Source organism: Notolabrus celidotus, chromosome 18 (assembly GCF_009762535.1).
Source record: "Notolabrus celidotus isolate fNotCel1 chromosome 18, fNotCel1.pri, whole genome shotgun sequence".
In the NCBI taxonomy this organism is placed as follows: Eukaryota; Metazoa; Chordata; class Actinopteri; order Labriformes; family Labridae; genus Notolabrus; species Notolabrus celidotus.
The window spans coordinates 88,593-106,261 of record NC_048289.1 but is presented as its reverse complement, the minus strand read 5'-3'; the positions used below and the strand labels follow the sequence as shown (position 1 = coordinate 106,261).

The window sequence follows — 17,669 nt, the reverse complement described above, 5'->3', positions numbered from 1 at the left end:
TAAAGATCCATTACTTCAAATCTACAAAGGCCATGTGCTCTGCTCCAGCTGTCTATGATGCTTCTGACCATGTCAGTGCAGGGTTTGGATCCTTCTTCTGTCTCAGGTAAACAACCCTGTTATAAAGAATGAAATATTTAGCACAACCTTCCCAAAATCAATATACACAGTATACATACTTTTATCATGAAGAGAATTCAAGTCTGAAAAATTGGAGTTCATCTGTCCGCAAAACACGTTAACGTCATGTTAACTGACTCTCATGTGTTTCATGATTTTTATATTCCCTGAAATGTAGCACCTTAAAAATAATTTCAAGAATTTCTTAGATGTATGATGTAGGATTTCTGTGTTCATAAAAAAAAGTCATAATTAAATAGACACTAAATATAAATACAAAGAATGAATGAATGAATGATTTAATAAAGACTCTTTGTTTATTCTGTATCCTGCTAATGTAGACCTTTTCTTTTACCAGTTCAGACAGCGGTTGTGTTTATGTGCAGGTGTTTGTGAAGCAGGTAATACAGATTGAAAAACTGATGCTTTATGTTTTATTAATAACAGTTCACATTTTTGCTGCCACATACAGCTGTTAAGGCTGACTGTAAGCTGATCCAGCGGTGATCAGATGATGCATCCATCATAAATGTGTATGGCTTCAGGTGATGCAAAGAGGATCTCTTTTGTGTTTTTTAAAGCATATTTGAGTTCCTCCTCTCTCTCTTTTTATTTCATTACACATGTCAGGAGGTGCATCTCGACCAAGAGTTCCGGGTCTTTTGGACCCCAGAACTAAAAGGTTCCTGTGCCCCCATTGTTGTCTGCATTTCGACCGCGGGCTGAAGGCCCGGGTAGATTGTGAAAATCAGGCCAGTGATGTATGGAGAAAAAAAAAGTAAATGCACTACACCACCAGACCAGTAGAGGGCAGTAAAACAAAGAGGAATGCCATTCATCACAGATGACACCATAGAAGCAGACGAACAGGCAGGTATCATTATGAGCAACACAACAGTTAGCCTGTTAGCATGAAGAGACTCAGCTGGTCTGTTTTAGATGGTGCTATATTTCATCACAGATGGATTCACTGAATCAACACGTGAGAGGAGATAAGCGCGAGTAGCAAAGACGTTTCAACACGGCTTTAAAATCCTTTTGAACTCAAAAGGCCGTGGCAGAGATCGACCGGTGTTTTGGTTTAAACAGCGACCCTGTTAACTAGAGACTTTCAGTCGGATGCATCCCTCATAAACGTCTTTAGACGATCATTAAATATCTGATGAGGATATTTTGAAATCTTAATAAAAACTAAACTAGTTTGCATTCCCAGGAACTCCCTCTGTGTTTCAACAGCTGTGTAAACTCCACAAACACTGACACGTTCAGCTGAAGGTCTCCAGTTTACAGGGTCACTTTTAAAACCGGAACACCGGGAGAGAAGCATTCACGGTGGGCTGAGAGAAGACTACTGTTACAAGCTGCTAAATCAAGAGAATCACAGCTTCTTCTTTACAAACACATACAAAAAAGATAGAACAAATAAAAACTAATGAAAGAAAGAGAAATCAAGTGAATCACAGATGTGTGTGATGTTATTGTGGACGGCGGGAGGAATAAAAACACTGCTGTTAATCTACCAATCAGACACATTTAGCATTGCAGGCCCTGCCCCCCGAAAGTCCTGGGACCTTTGAAAAGTACTACCCCCCTAGCAGGGGCCTTTTAGGAGGGAGACTATCTACCCCAGAACTAAATTTAAACCCTGGGTCCACCAGTCGAAATGCACGTAGTTCAGGGGTAAAATTCCTCTGGTCGAAAAAGCCTAATGTATCTCTGGTTGTAGGGACTAAGATGAAGGTGAAAACATGAGTGGGGGACACATCGAGGCAGCTGTACAGTGCAGTGTGTAGAAATTGGAACATTAGCGACATCTAGCAGTCAGATTCTAAAATGACCCCTTTGTTCCTAACCCTTTGCATCACCTAGCGACAGTGGCCTTGGAGGACCAGAAGTTCTCCCGAAAATGGCAATTAGTTATCTGACAATGTGTCATGTTACCGCCAGACAAAAGACTAAAGGACGTTATAAAACTATGAGGACATGCCTAGTTCTAGTTCAGAGTGAGGTATCAGACCTCAAATTAAAAAGCATCATGTCCCCGGAAAACCTCCGTCACTTGGCAGACTTCAGATGGAACAGCCTCAGACAGAATGGCTTCAGAAATAAATGATTTGTTTTATTCTGTAGGGAACATGGAAATGTCATTACAAAAAAAAGGAAAACAAAGAACGTCATCAAGACTGGTTTCTGTGATACAGCTGTTGACGTGTTATATTCACTGGTCGGAGGTGTGCACTGCTTCAGTCACAAGATTCGCCACACATTCACAAACATATTAACAGTGATTTTCAGGACTCATCAGAATCAGAAATACTTTATTTATCACGGAGGGGATTAAGTTATTACAGAATGCTCATCTCATCTATTGCCACAAAAATGATTGAATCCGTTAGTAGTGCATTACAGCCAGTGGTGGACAAAGTACATGAAGTGAAAGTTGTTCAGTCAGTTTCTGACTGGAGTTAAGGTCGTGGAGTACTTGCTTTTAAAAATACTGAAGTATTCAAAGTACTTTTTAAAACATCTCTGAATATATTTTCACAAAGCATGAGGTCAGTCAAGAATGCATGGGTGAACATTCTGCTTCGTTCTGTTTCTCTAGAAAACATGATTTCATATCTAAAAAGTCTACCATGAAATCTAAACTAAGTTACTACAAGCACAGACAAGTTTACAATGTTCCTCTGGAATCAAAGCAGTGTGTTAGCTCCAGACCTCCACATGCTTTCTCAGGTTAGATGCTGATGTTTTGGAGGCTGTGATGAAGTTTGTGTGGTAAAAACATCAGAGATTTACAACAATACAAACAATCATTCTTTATTTCAAAAGCTCAAACGTGGGTTTAAAATATGGCCGTGGTGCTCAGGCAGAGAATCATCATCCTTCTCAGTCATAGCCATCATCACCACGACTAAATGAACGCACTGATCTGAAGAACGTTTGATCTACGCTCAACCCAGGTACGACTACACCACTGAGACAAACCAAACACAAGGACACCAACAGTTTACAGTCTTTGGGATCTGAATTCAGAGAAGAAGACTCATCAGCTGACTTCATAGATAAAGTAGAGAGTAACTAGAGCACTGATAGAAATGTAGAGGAGTCAAAAGGATGATATTTGTCTTTAAATGGAGTAAAATTAATAAGTTCCCCAAAAAATAATACTCCAGTAAAGTACAGATACTTTATGTATGTACTTAAGTACATTTACTCTGTTACTGTCCAACACTGATCACAGGTCCAGACAAAAGTCATTAAATGTGCAAAACCGTTACTTCTATCTGTACATTAAGGATGAGGGGGATTAGATTATCTCCTTTGGAGGAGATCATCGAAGAAGAACCCCTGGAAATGGCTAACAGTAAGCCTGTCTTTACCACAAATTAAAAATGGTCTATTTCCTGTTGGTTTTAAGATATGGGTCCAGACCCTTTTTTGTAGGTCTAGGCATGATGCATAAGTCTGAGTAAGAAAATCTTAGTGGGTGAAACAGATTTTGGGGCTCAATTTTTAAACATTTGTTGAAAATTTGGGAGTGGCTAAGTAAGCTGTTAGGCCGCACCCACCCACCAACCAACCAAAATAAAACTTCTTATTCCTACACTGGGATCCTGTGAAGCGTGTTTAGTGAATCGACAAGTATTTTAAGCTCTTTCAAAAACTGCGTCCTGTTTGATGTTGAACAAATATTTATAATGGCCAAAGCGTTAGCTGTAAGCTGATGCGCTTCCAGGGGGGGTATGGGCAAGGTCTGTGGATGTCGCAGATCAATTTTAGTGGAATTCAGCAAACCAGGTAGGATTTGACGATAGTTTTATGGAAGCAGCAACTTCCTGTGCCAGTTGGTGGCATTGTGGCTAATTAAAAATAATCAAAGACAGATGTTTTCAGGCTGGGACCCCTCACAAGTGCAAGGGTTTTCGTGACCCTTATTATGCATGGTGCATTTAGGTCAGATTCGAGCATGCAAGCTAAGATATACAATAACAATTTGCTGTTTTTAGCGAATCACTCAACCTTCAGGGCTGGCCATGGCCACACCCTCAGACTTGGGGACAGATGCTTATGAGTTTTTCATTGTTCAGGTCTCTTCCAGCAGACCTAAAATACCTCTTGTTCAAAGATCCCTGGGAAATGGAAAAAAAGCAGTGACTTTCGCTAGTTTTTCCCAAATATCTCACTTCCGGTCAACATTTCACAAATACAATACATACTTTTGTCAGTCTCAGGGAGATGGGTACCTTTCTAGGTGAAACTGCTGGGCTAATAAAGCCCACTAGAGGGCGCTACTGAGCCAAAATTCTCCCTGCTCATATTTGACCACAATTAATTATCAAACTTTTCACAAGGCCAAGTGCACATGCAAAAATCCAAGACTTTTAGTAAATAATAGGGGCACCGGGGCACTTGTGGCCTCGCGGTCTAAGCTCCCAACATACAGAGGCTATAGTCCTCATCACAGAGGTCGCTGGTTTGACTCCTGGCCGCAACCATTTGCTGCATGTCTTCCAACACTCTACTCCCCACATTTCCTGTCTATCTACAGCTGAAAAAATAATAATGGGGGCTTCAAATGAGGCATTAAGCATGGAATAAAATATTAAAAAAACCCTGAGCGATTACAACAGGGTCCTTGCAGTCTTGCTGCTCGGGCCCTATTTGAAAATAAAGACAGAAAATAAATACATGTAAGTAAATAAATGAAAGTAAAGTGAAACAAGGACGAATTTTCAACCATACAATCAGAAAAAAGAGGGGGAGGGGGAAAAGTTAGCATATTTCCACTGAGAGCTTTAGGAATTAAAGCCAGTGATCTTTCTATAAGAATGATATCTCTGAAGTAATCAATCCATTGTTTTAAGGTCCGAGGTTCGCCACAGAACCAGGAATGTACTATTGTCTATGTTGCAGCAGTTGAACCTGCAAATATGATTTTCCTCAAGACCAGTCCAGTTTGATCTTTGAGAGCAAAATCATTCATGGCTATCCATCCATCTTTACATCATATCACTTTAATAACAGCAGCTGATATACACTGTACCAGATCATATGAACATGTCAACATGAGGAGCACACACACACACACACACACACACACACACACACAGGAGACTGATGGCATCACTGCTGTTCAGCATGGACTGATTCACTGTTACACTGTTAAAATGTTTAAGTGTTGAAATCTTAAAATGTTGCACTTTGACCTTCTTATAACGTCACACAGATAAAAAATGTAACACAGGGGGAATGTTCTCACATTAAAAAGTTAAATGTTTCACTCTGACCATCTTAAACTGTTACAGTGAACACCAGAACAATAAACAGTTCAATAAAACATGTCCTACAGTGTTACATTATTAGGATACTGTCATGTCTGCCCTCTCTGAGTGTGTGTGAGTGTGTGTGCGGGCGCGCCTGTGGGTCAACAGAATGAGCTCAGCTTCGTGCAGTTTAAAGAGGAAATGGCGTCAATCCGCCATTGCTGCTCATGGCTTCTTCTTCCACTCTCTTTCAGGGGCACACAGACAATAACACTAACACACACACACACACACACACACACACACACACACACACACACACGCACGCACGGTGATGACGTAGGTGCTGCGTAAACACAGAGAGCTCTTCCGGTCGTCTCGTGAAACATATTTAATTTATTCTTGGTTGAAAGTTGTTGAAACCTGGTTTTAGGGGGACATGCGGGTTGCGGGACTAGTTTGGTGTTGGATGAACAGTCCGTATTCCTCCGCTCGTGTGTAAGTGTTGAAGCACAAGGACCCGGATGGACTGTCATGGCCGCCATGGCTGTGTTCCTCAGAGAGGAGGAGGAGGAAGACTATCGCTAAAGCGGTGTGTGTTTCAGCTCCAGCCTTCATGTCCACCGCTGACGGGACGGAGGATCAACTTGTTCACACTTCAGGGTGAGGAAGGATGAATTTACTGTCACTTTGAGCGTGTTGGCTTCATTACGGTGCGAGATAACTGCTCATTAAACTCTACACAGTCACACACACACACAGACACACACACACACACACTCACAGGGACCAGGAGTACACCCGAGAGCTTTGTGTTGAAATATATAAGCAGTCTCCAAACAGTGAAACAGGACACAATGTGAGTTTGGTTGAACTCCTGTCAGTTTGAGTGTGTGTGAAGCGTTCACTGACGCTGTGTTCAAACGCCTGTAAACTTCACTCTCTCTCTCTCTCTCTCTCTCTCTCTCTCTCTCTCTCTCTCTCTCTCTCTCTCTCTCTCTCTCTCTCTCTCTCTCTCTCTCTCACACACACACACACATACACACACACTCTCAGGCTTCAGGATGGAGAGATGTGCAGACTAACGTTAACACTGTGTAACGTGTCCGACCGGGACTGGCCCGCCTGTAGTGCTGGTCCCGGTCTTTGGGGTGTTTGGGTGTTTTAGTGTGTGTTCTAGTGTGTGTGTTTTGTTGTGAGTGCAGTGACTCCTCACACTGTGAACTTTTTCTCTGCAGCCTGTTTGTGTGTGGGTGTTTCAGTGGCTCAGTGTACCTGTGCAGGTGCTCCCTGTGAGCTTCATGTTGACTGTAATGATCATTAAATCTCAGAGTGTTGTCTCTGCTGTTTACTCTTTATTTCCCTGAATGTCTCCATGGTGAGTGCTTACATTTATTACACACATTTTAGTTTGTATGAGTCAAGATTCAGCAGAAATTGAATGCTGTCGAATTAAATGTTGTTCAAATAAATGTCAAATTAAAATTCAAAATGAAGTTAATGCTGATCAAAATCATGGCAGCCATTTTTTCCTCCAACATGGCCGCCGCTGTGCAGACAGCTGACAGAGCAGTCTGCTGAGCCCAGTATCCCTGGTAATGATTATTAAGGAGGAATAAAGAGAGAAACCACTGAGGTGATTCAGATGATTAAGGTGGTATTATTCTTCTAAGCACAACTGTGTGTGTGTGTGTGTGTGTGTGTGTGTGTGTGTGTGTGTGTGTGTGTGTGTGTTAAATGATTGAAGTTTGATTAGTTCATAAATGTATTGATTGATAAATTATTTTATCAGGTAATCAATTGATTAGTTGATCAGCTGATGTCTTCATTAGTTGGTCAGATCATTGATTGTTTGATCATTTTAAGAGTTCATTGATTAATTGATTGGTGATCTCAGTCAGTGTGTGACGCTCATTGTTGGTGTTTCATTATTCTGATAGTGACAGGTGTCTGAAGTGCTGGTGCGCTTTAATGGAAGGAGGGGCTTGGTGTTAGAAAATTCTGTCCACGATCAGAAACACAGAAGCTGCTGTTGTGTCGCTCATGATGATGCAGGTCGGTCTGTCTCCTTCTGCGGCGTCATCTTTGTTGTATGTCCTTTATCTCTGTCTTAAGCTTTCTACTAAACGGCGTATTAAGGCCACTATGAAAAAAAAAGTAAATTTTTGATATAAAAAATTAAAAATTTGGAGTTTATAAAGTTGCAAATCTATGAGAAATCAAACTCGAAATTTTTGAGTTTTTAAAGTCATACATTTTCAAGAAAAAACTCAAAATTTCGAGCTTTTAAAAAACGTAAATCTGTGAGAAATCAAACTCAAGCAGCCCTTTGCCCATTTCACTGCATCATGGGCCTACTGGACAGCCTCATCAAATTGTACTTCCTACTTGGACTCAGCAATAAGGAGATACTACTGATGCTAGCCCAGAATCATCACACAGTGTTTCCCCTACCATTATACAGGGGGGGGCGGGGCGCCCCCCCAACAGCGGCCCCCGCCCCCCCTTGGAAGTTCAGTAAATTTTATTTTCTACATATCGCCAGATCACAGCAGAAGTAATTCAGGGTTACCTCTCTTATAGATCAGGTCTTAAACATGTTCTTTTATTAAACAGACTAAATATCCTTCTGTTATTGATCTTATTTACATGACAGAATGTCATTATGCTCATCTGCTCTCTGTATCACATGGCAGCGTTCCGCTCCATACGCACACAGACACACAAACACGTGCGCTCACATACACACATCACAGCACAACGATACAATAAATGTTCATCAACAACTCGGTTTTTCAAGACAAAAACGAGACTATGACGAGCTTAAGTGCATCACTGATAATACAAACTCAGATGAAAACTTAAGAAGGACCATCGGACATTAAGAGTTCATATTTTCCCCGCTGTGCGTCTAATCCTAAGAAATAACGCTATGCGTTCCTGTGACAGGCTGAGTTATTATTGGGGGGGCGCAGTGTTAGCTTGGTCTCTACCTGCAGCAGGTGTGCTGTGTGAACCAGTCTCCTCTTCATTGAGGATTTTTATCCCCCGGTGTGCGTTAGTGACAAAAACACAACCGGGGGACGTCTGTTTAATATTTGACGTCTTTGCCGCTCTCACCATAAAAAGCTCTGCATCTTGAGCTTCATTTAATCCAGTTTGGTGATACATCAGACACATTTAGTAAGTTTGATCAACTCCTTGTCAACAAAGAGTGCAGTGAGCTGACTGTCTGTCCAGAGGTCCGGAGCGCCTGTGACTGCAGGTGCATTCAGGGACCGTCGTAATAGTGCAATGCAGACCCATAATTTGCATTCATGGCATTTTTATTTGAATCAAGAGAATCAGATATAGTGGTCACATGAAGACTGTTTCTTTTGACTTTTTTGCAGGCTAGATTATTTAACATAAGATATTACAAAAGCAAAAGTGTTAAAAGAGTGAAATGTTGACGATGTTAGTACTTGATAGATAGATAGATAGATAGATAGATAGATAGATAGATAGATAGATAGATAGATAGATAGATAGATAGACAGATAGTTGTGGCAAAGTCTGTCTGCATCCACTGCACTGGTCCAGCCCACTTGAGATCAAATTGGGCTGTATATGGCCCCAGAACTGAAATGAGTTTGACACCTCTGCTTTAGACTGTTTAATTAACATATTGCTATAAAAAAGTCTTAAAAACGTAGAAATTCAGAAAGTTGCTCGACAGTTTTTTCAAACACGTTTTAACAAATTCATCTTTACACTTTTTTTTTCAAAATGAAATGTAAACAAATTTGTCCCTGTAAGAAGGTTTAATTTAGATCTGTAGTTAACAACTTTCATAGAGGACAAGTCATGTGTTGATGAATTATTAACGACCAATCGTTCAACTTATCAGATAAAAGATCTTTTATTAAGTTGTCAGCTTGTAAACGTAACATTCTCTTAAACATCAAAAAGTTAACTTAGCCATCTCTTTGTCTTGGCTTTAAACAAAGCCAGTGATAATGTACGCTATAAGAGTTTAGATTAAGTGTTAGCCTTTAAAAAAATTAATGGATTAGGTAAACTTGAGTTTAATTATCATAATTTGATTAAATAAACGGAATGCCAAGTTAATTTAATTTAATCTAGTGTAGTAATATTAACTACAACTACAGTAATAAAAAATTCTATGATAGTAATATTTAGTCCTCCAGTTGCTTATTCCACTCATAGGGCCCTACGATTTCCGCGTTCACTGAATCGCGGAATTGGCCAATAAAATTGAAATCTACTTTTAAAATTGCGAAAATTGACATAATGTGACTGAAATGCTGTCGTCATGAGGAGAAGGAACGTTTGTCTGGGGAAATGTTTCCGGGGACCGCTCATTCGAAGCAACTACCGTGCATTTCCTCACAAACACTCACCCGCCCCCTCCTGAAATAAACAACATGTCGAAGCGGCCACCAGAAACTAAACCTTCAAAAAAAACTACAAAACTCATCTCTTACTCCAAAATACAGAGTTGAACTGTTCCTAAAAATTTTTTTTGCATTCCATTAATGGACATTTTATTCACTGACACAGAAAGCACACACTATATGGTGGTTAAATAAGTGTAAAGGGTAAAAAACAGAATTCTAAAAAATTTAACGGAATTTCACAGGGCTCTACACTCTGTGCAACATCAGACACCCTCCCTCAAGTGCTGTGGATTGGCCCGCCAGATGTTGTTCCAGGTAACCTTACTCTCCAGTGCTCCCTCCCGCATTATCTGAGCCCCTTGTGCCCATCATCCTGCTGGTCTGCTCCTCCCTGACCCCTGCCCACACCTTCTCCAGGACAAGATATCATTGGTCTTTGCCGTGTGTTGTGTAGTACCAAGGCTGTATGATTGCGCCCCCACCCTGGTTTAAGGGCTGGGTATCGTTCAAAAAATGTTGATACCGATACCGGTTCCTTAACGGTACTTTTTTCGAAACCAACTTTATAAAATCAATTGTGACAAAAAGAAAAACACATTACACGTTATCAACAAATGTTGAGATTTATTTTTCAGCTTTGTCATTCTCAGGGATAGGTACCTTTCACAATTGAAACGATACGGTACCTGTACCCGGTACCCGGGAATCGGTATCGGCACTCAACGGTACCAATTTTCGGTACTTTTGTGTGTGTTTATGTGGTAATAAATGTTCATTTGTTTAATAATAAAATCTCAAAAATTTTAAAGTTAACACATTTATTTCTCAAAATATAAACCTTAAAGCTAGGGTTGGCAGTCTCAGAAAACCAGCATGAATTTGAATGTAGCTTTTCCTCATTACTCCGTCTAACCCCTCCCCTCCTCCCTCGGAGCTCCTCCAAAACGACGCCCCCCCGCTCACATGCACGAGCGCCGCTGATTTTCGACCATATGATCATGACTGATTCAAAACCGGTCCTCACCAAAACATTATCATAGTGAAATTTAAAAACACAAACAAACATGGCTGCTGTTAGTACTCACAACTGTCATTCTAGCATTATCCAGTTGTACTGGTGACACGATATCAGGAGAAAAGTTATAACACATGTAATACTGTAACAGCTCTACTGTTTGTTAACCATGTTCAGTGTAGATGTTCTTAATTCCTACAGTGTTGACGGTCAGTGAAGGCATCAGGAGAGGTGTAGAGTGTGTGAGCTGGAGAGAGGAGAGACAAGAGGAGAAGTTCTTCATTCATTCAAACATTGATTGTTGTTTTGTTGGTTGGCGTGATCACGGCCGACAGTGACCGGTTATTAAAGATCAACGTGTTCACGAATCGGCTCGTCATCACTACAGCGTCCGGACGGATGCTACAATAAATACATATTTTCTGTAGGACTTACTGAACGTCATTAATTATTCTGCTTGTTGGTGAGAGCTTTTTAGACTCTGATCCGGACTACAGTCCTGAGCAAAGCACCTCATCAGGTCAGAGGGGACAGGCCCGAGGACAAGCGAGAGGGGCAGTAAATAGAGTCAGGGGAAGTAGAGGCAGGAGACGGGGACTCGGAGGAGTGCACACCGGGGAAATGTACGCGCAGGAGGCGGGCAGAACGGCTGGATGGGATATGATTGGTTTAAAATTTGGGGAGCCAAAAAACGGTGATTGGTTGGTGTTTTCCCAGGTTTACTCCGGCTGTAGATAGCAGTTTTTTTTCACTCTTTTTTAAGAACACATCATGTATTGATTACCATCAGGACATAAAGATCATTTTAACCAGTATGACAAAAAGTGGATCTAAATCTGATTACCAACCCCAGCTTTAACAAATATATCAAAACAACATCCCACTGTTTAAATTTCTTCTTCAACATGAAATGAACAGAAACAGGATTATATAGGTGATTAGATATAATAGCTGACACGTGCTCGTCATGTCTAATTGCTCTTTCGGGAGTTTATCAATGAACACACGTGAACGCCTGCAGACGGGAAAAAGTTAGTCTCAGTCTCTTTATAACAACAGGACACACAACTTACTTGTTGGGCATTCACGCACACAGGAACGGTTATAAACAGGGCAGGTAGTCGGAGCGAGAGAGTCCGTCTCAACTTGATTCTCCTGCAGCTCTGCCTCGCGGTGAGGCTCTGTTTGGTGCGCTCCCGTGCAGATGCAGAGAGCAGAGACGTTCACCCGATCAGTCTTGAACTTTATTACAGGGCGAAAGTATGGAAAATCTCCTACTCTTCCACTCCCTCACAGTCACAAGGATTCGTTTAAGTACCGAAACATGGTACCGTTTGATTTTACATGAATAGGTACTCGGTAGTACCGATGGAATCTGTCGATACCTATAAAAGTACTGAATTCCGTACCCATGCATACCCTGGTTGCCCGGTTGTAACTGTGCTCACTCAAGCTTTGTGTCTCAGCCGGGACTCTGCAAGCTCCAGACAAGCATGAGCACTCCCCTTCCTGCCTGTCTGCTCCATGGTGCCTGCTGGTGCCGCTCTAGAGGAACAAACTGGAAACTGGAACAAATTAAGATGTAGGCGCGGAGCTTTTTACGGTTATAGTGGCAAAAACATCAAACATGAAATATTAAACAGACGTCCCCCAGTTGTGTCTTTGTCACTAACGCACACCGGGGGTAAAAATCATCAATGAAGATGAGACAGATACATGGAGGTGAGGAGAGCTGGTTCATAAAGCACACCTGCTGCAGGTAGAGACCAAGCTAACACTGAGCCCCTCAGATAATAACTCAGCCTGTCATAGGGATGCATCACTTTACTTCTAAAGATTAGACGCACCGCGGGGGAAACATGGATTCTGAATATCCGGCGGTCCGCTACTAAAGTTTTCGTCTCATCATCGTCTCATCAACAATATCAAAATGTATGATCTATAGCTCATTAATACTAAAAGGATATTTGAGTATCTATGAACAACGTTGCCATCGTCACTTGTCCTGCCTGCTGTCCTTGCTCTTCACCCGTTCTCTGTGCGTGTTTTGCTGTTGAAAAGTGCCTTCAAGTGAGGACCTGTGTTTATGTTCCAAGGAAGTGATATTGATGATGAAACTGATGATGTATAGGGGCTAAGGTTAAGGTGATTGGTCAAATTTGCCGGAAAGTTGCGGTGATTGTATAAAATTGCAATGCTGTGCAGAAATCGTGCTGATTGGTTGAATTTGCGTTGATAGTTGCGATCGCGATATCGCAACTTCCTGGAGGGACTGAATAGAGCATTGGCTCCCTCTTCATCAGGGCTGCTGATGGGAAGATGGGGTTTGTTGCTCCTACTGTCCTGGGCTGCACTGCTCAGGCTCTATGGCAGGCCTCACCTCCTGCTGAGGTCCCCACTGACAGTCCTCTCAGGGCTCTCCACTTTTGACATGGTGACCTCATAAACCAGCAGAGGCCAGAGAACGCATGGCAAGTGGCCATGCTGGTACTACAAAGCCTTGAACCTGCCAAGTAAGCTAGAATTGTATGCAGTGATGGACCACATTTCCAGGTTCTGGATGGTCGCTTGGACAGATCCTGCATCTCTAAAGCTACAATCAAATACCTTGCCAAGGCTTGTTACTGGCTTCTCAGAAACAGACGGTATTGCAAAACCATCCACAAAAAAGCAAAACTTGTCCACCCCCCTTTCCCTCTTCAGCATCAAGAACCTGGACTTGGCTGGTTTAAACCCAGGAGATCAGCTTTTCCAGGCCTCGGAGAATCCACCTGCCTCCAGGCGCAGATGTAGTGGACAGGTTATCCATGAAGGCTCTGATAAGGGACTGCTGAATGCCAGACTTGGACAGCAAGTGTCTGCACTCGGTCTGTAAGATGGGACTTGATTTTATCCTGTCTTGGTCTTTTTAAATTATATAAGATAGAGTAGGGTCTAGACTTTCTCTGTAAAAGTGTCTTGAGATAACATTTGTTGCAAATAGAAATGGTCTTTTCCCTTGCCATGAACATAGATAGATAGATTTTTATTTGTCCTTAATAAGGAGATTTGTTGCCACCGTCTGTACAGGAATACATGTATGAACCATAGACTGTAAATAGAAATGGACAGCGTTGCTCCGCCTCTTCCCGTTGTACAGTTCTGAAGCCAAAAAATCCCTCTCCTGGGCGCAGCCATTGTGCAGCCAGAGCCTGTGAAGCCACTGTAATAAGCTCCACCCTACAGCGTAACGTCACAAGATGCTGTGTACCCTTTGAAGTTTCGTTCTACGGCGGCTGTGAATCAAAGGAAACCCGGAAGTAAAACCCCGTTTTTTAACCTCTAATAACTAACGAAAAAGAAACTTTTCAGGAAAAAGAGGCCTTGGACACAAAACAGTCAAATACTAACTACATATCACCACAGCATACGGATGTGAGAAACATTTGTACGACGTGTATTTATTTTTTAAAGTTTGACTGCTCCCCCATTCAAATGAATGGGGGAGACAGATTTTTGGACCTATACTGCAGCCAGCCACCAGGGGGCAGTCACACTGCTGAAAGCCTCACCACCAGGGCCGTATCCGGCACGCTTGGTATGAACACAATAACCATAAACATCCACCCAGCCTCACAGCAATGGTTCCCCCGCATCCCACAAATATACACACCAGACACATATGCACACACTGGGCACATATAAAACACACCGAACACATATGAACACACTGGACAGATATATGCAAACCAGACACATATAAACACACCGGACACATTACAGTGGCACATGGTGGTCTTCCACTCACTACACCCAACATCAAGACAGGATCAGATGCAGTCCCATCTTACAGACAGGACTCAGTCTGATCTCATCTTAATCCACCATGAGCAGAGCACTTTGCAGCATTTAGCAAGTTACAGTGGCAAGGACAAACTTCCTTTAACAGGCAGAAACCTTCAGCAGGACCAGACTCATGTTAAACACACATCTGCTGAGACCGTGTTGGAGAGAGGGAGGTGAAGAGAGAGAGATGATAGTGGAGAGACTAGGGATGCACACAATTAATCGATTATTGATTAATTAATTGTTAAGACATTACTCGAAACACACATTTTTGTTTTCAGTTTTCCGTCATGTTGAACAAACATCATGTGGTCTCATATTTGGTTCAGCTGTCAGGGAGGTGTTTGAATTTTAAAGCATGTTTCGATGTGAATCAGCTGTTAAAGGTGTTGCGCACACGGTGACGCTCAGCTGGGGGCTGCAGCTGTGTGCCAGGTCTCCGCTTTTTAAAGAGGATCAATACGCAACTGCCAACAACGACACGAAGGTTGACAACTTTAAACGGGACATTACCCCACCTTTCGATACAAAGCACACAGACTGGTGGGAATTGCTAATACGCTATGTTTGCAGACCAGCAACATCAGAGCCGTCTGAACTTTTCTGACGTTGGACTGATTCTGACCCGGTTGCGCTCCCCGCTGACACCTGACCGAATACACACGTTTATTTTTCTCAATAAAAACGAGTAGACAGAAAACTGGACACTGAGTCTGAAGTACTTTTTTGTTAGTATTATGAGCCTTCACTTTATAAGATTATGTTCACAGATAATATTTGTATGAGCCTGATGGTTGATGATCAGTGTTAAACATGTACCCGTATTCAATACCGTCAGTTATATGCATTTTGTTGCTGTAGAAAATACAATTTTGGTGGAAATATATATACTGATTAATCGATAATTGATTGTTAACATTTCCAAAAATCGATCACGGAAAATAATTAAATGTATATCCCTAGGAGAGACGGATAGTAGTAGTTACAGCAGCTGGAGTCTGGCACGTCCACAGCAGCAGAGATCCAGAGGAACCTACGAGACAAGGGAGCTCAGGGACTCCAGAAAGGTCTATGGTTAGTAACTTTAATGGGACAGGCAGAGTTAAAGTAAGAGACAGGCAGAGAGAGAGGAGACTGTGTCAATTCCCCCGTCAGTCTATGCCTGCACCATAACAAAGCTGATCTAAGTCTGAGCAAATGATGCTACCTAGAGGAAGCATATAAAAGGTGTTTCCTCATGATGCTACCTAGAGAAAGCATATATAAAGTGTTTCCTCATGATGCTACCTAGAGAAAGCATATATAAAGTGTTTCCTCATGATGCTACCTAGAGAAAGCATATATAAAGTGTTTCCTCATGATGCTACCTAGAGAAAGCATATATAAAGTGTTTCCTTATGATGCTACCTACAGGAAGCATATAAGGTGTTTCCTCCATAGACTGTAAATAAAAATGGACAGTGTTGCTCTGCCTCTTCCCATTGTAAGGTTCTGAAGCCAAAAAATCCTGCTCCTGGGCGCCGCCATTGTGCAGCCAGAGCCTGTGAAGCCACTGTAACAAGCTCCGCCCTACAGCGTAGCGTCATAAGACACTGTGTGTCCTTTGAAGTTTCCCTCTACGGCGGCTGTGAATCAAAGGAAACCCGGAAGTAAAACCTTGTTTTTTAACCTCTAATAACTAACGAAAAGGAAACTTTTCAGGAAAAAGAGGCCTTGGACACAAAACAGTCAAATACTAACTACATATAACCACAGCATATGGATGTGAGAAACATTTGTACGACGTGTATTTATTTTTTAAAGTTTGACTGCTCCCCCATTCAAATGAATGGGGGAGACGGATTTTTGGACCTATACTTCAGCCAGCCACCAGAGGCAGTCACACTGCTGAAATCCGTCTCGCTTGGTTTCCTCATGATGCTACCTAAAGGAAACATATATAAGGTGTTTCCTCATGATGCTGCCTAGAGGAAACATATATAAGGTGTTTCCTCATGATGCAACCTAGAGGATGCATATAAGATGTTTCCTCATGATGCTACCTAGAGGAAACGTATATAAGGTGTTTCTTCATGATGCTATAGGAAGCATATATAAGGTGTTTCCTCGTGATGCTACCTTTTGGAAACATATATAAGGTGTTTCCTCATGATGCTACCTACAGGAAACATATATATGGTGTTTCTTCATGATGCTATAGGAAGCATATATAAGGTGTTTCCTCGTGATGCTACCTATTGGAAACATATATAAGGTGTTTCCTCATGATGCTACCTACAGGAAGCATATATAAGGTGTTTCCTCGTGATGCTACCTATTGGAAACATATATAAGGTGTTTCCTCATGATGCTACCTACAGGAAACATATATAAGGTGTTTCTTCATGATGCTACCTACAGGAAGCATATATAAGGTGTTTCCTCGTGATGCTACCTATTGGAAACATATATAAGGTGTTTCCTCATGATGCTACCTACAGGAAACATATATAAGGTGTTTCTTCATGATGCTATAGGAAGCATATATAAGGTGTTTCCTCGTGATGCTACCTTTTGGAAACATATATAAGGTGTTTCCTCATGATGCTACCTACAGGAAGCATATATAAGGTGTTTCCTCGTGATGCTACCTATTGGAAACATATATAAGGTGTTTCCTCATGATGCTACCTACAGGAAACATATATAAGGTGTTTCTTCATGATGCTATAGGAAGCATATATAAGGTGTTTCCTCGTGATGCTACCTTTTGGAAACATATATAAGGTGTTTCCTCATGATGCTACCTACAGGAAGCATATATAAGGTGTTTCCTCGTGATGCTACCTATTGGAAACATATATAAGGTGTTTCCTCATGATGCTACCTACAGGAAACATATATAAGGTGTTTCTTCATGATGCTACCTACAGGAAGCATATATAAGGTGTTTCCTCGTGATGCTACCTATTGGAAACATATATAAGGTGTTTCCTCATGATGCTACCTACAGGAAACATATATAAGGTGTTTCTTCATGATGCTATAGGAAGCATATATAAG

At 41.6% G+C, this 17,669-nt stretch overlaps 1 protein-coding gene across 2 annotated transcripts in view; it reads left to right on the top strand.

Moving 5' to 3' along the window:
- Positions 1–5,681: 5,681 nt before the first annotated feature.
- The window catches only part of si:ch211-214e3.5 (zinc finger protein 518A), a 33,553-nt gene continuing 21,565 nt past the window's right edge, over positions 5,682–17,669 (top strand). The window contains exon 1 of one of the 2 annotated variants that reach the window (XM_034708063.1): positions 5,682–6,050. In XM_034708063.1, coding sequence (XP_034563954.1) covers positions 5,912–6,050 — 139 coding nt within the window. In that variant the 5' untranslated portion in view covers positions 5,682–5,911. The remainder of the gene's footprint in view (positions 6,051–17,669) is intronic. The other variant, XM_034708064.1, reaches the window with a different exon arrangement.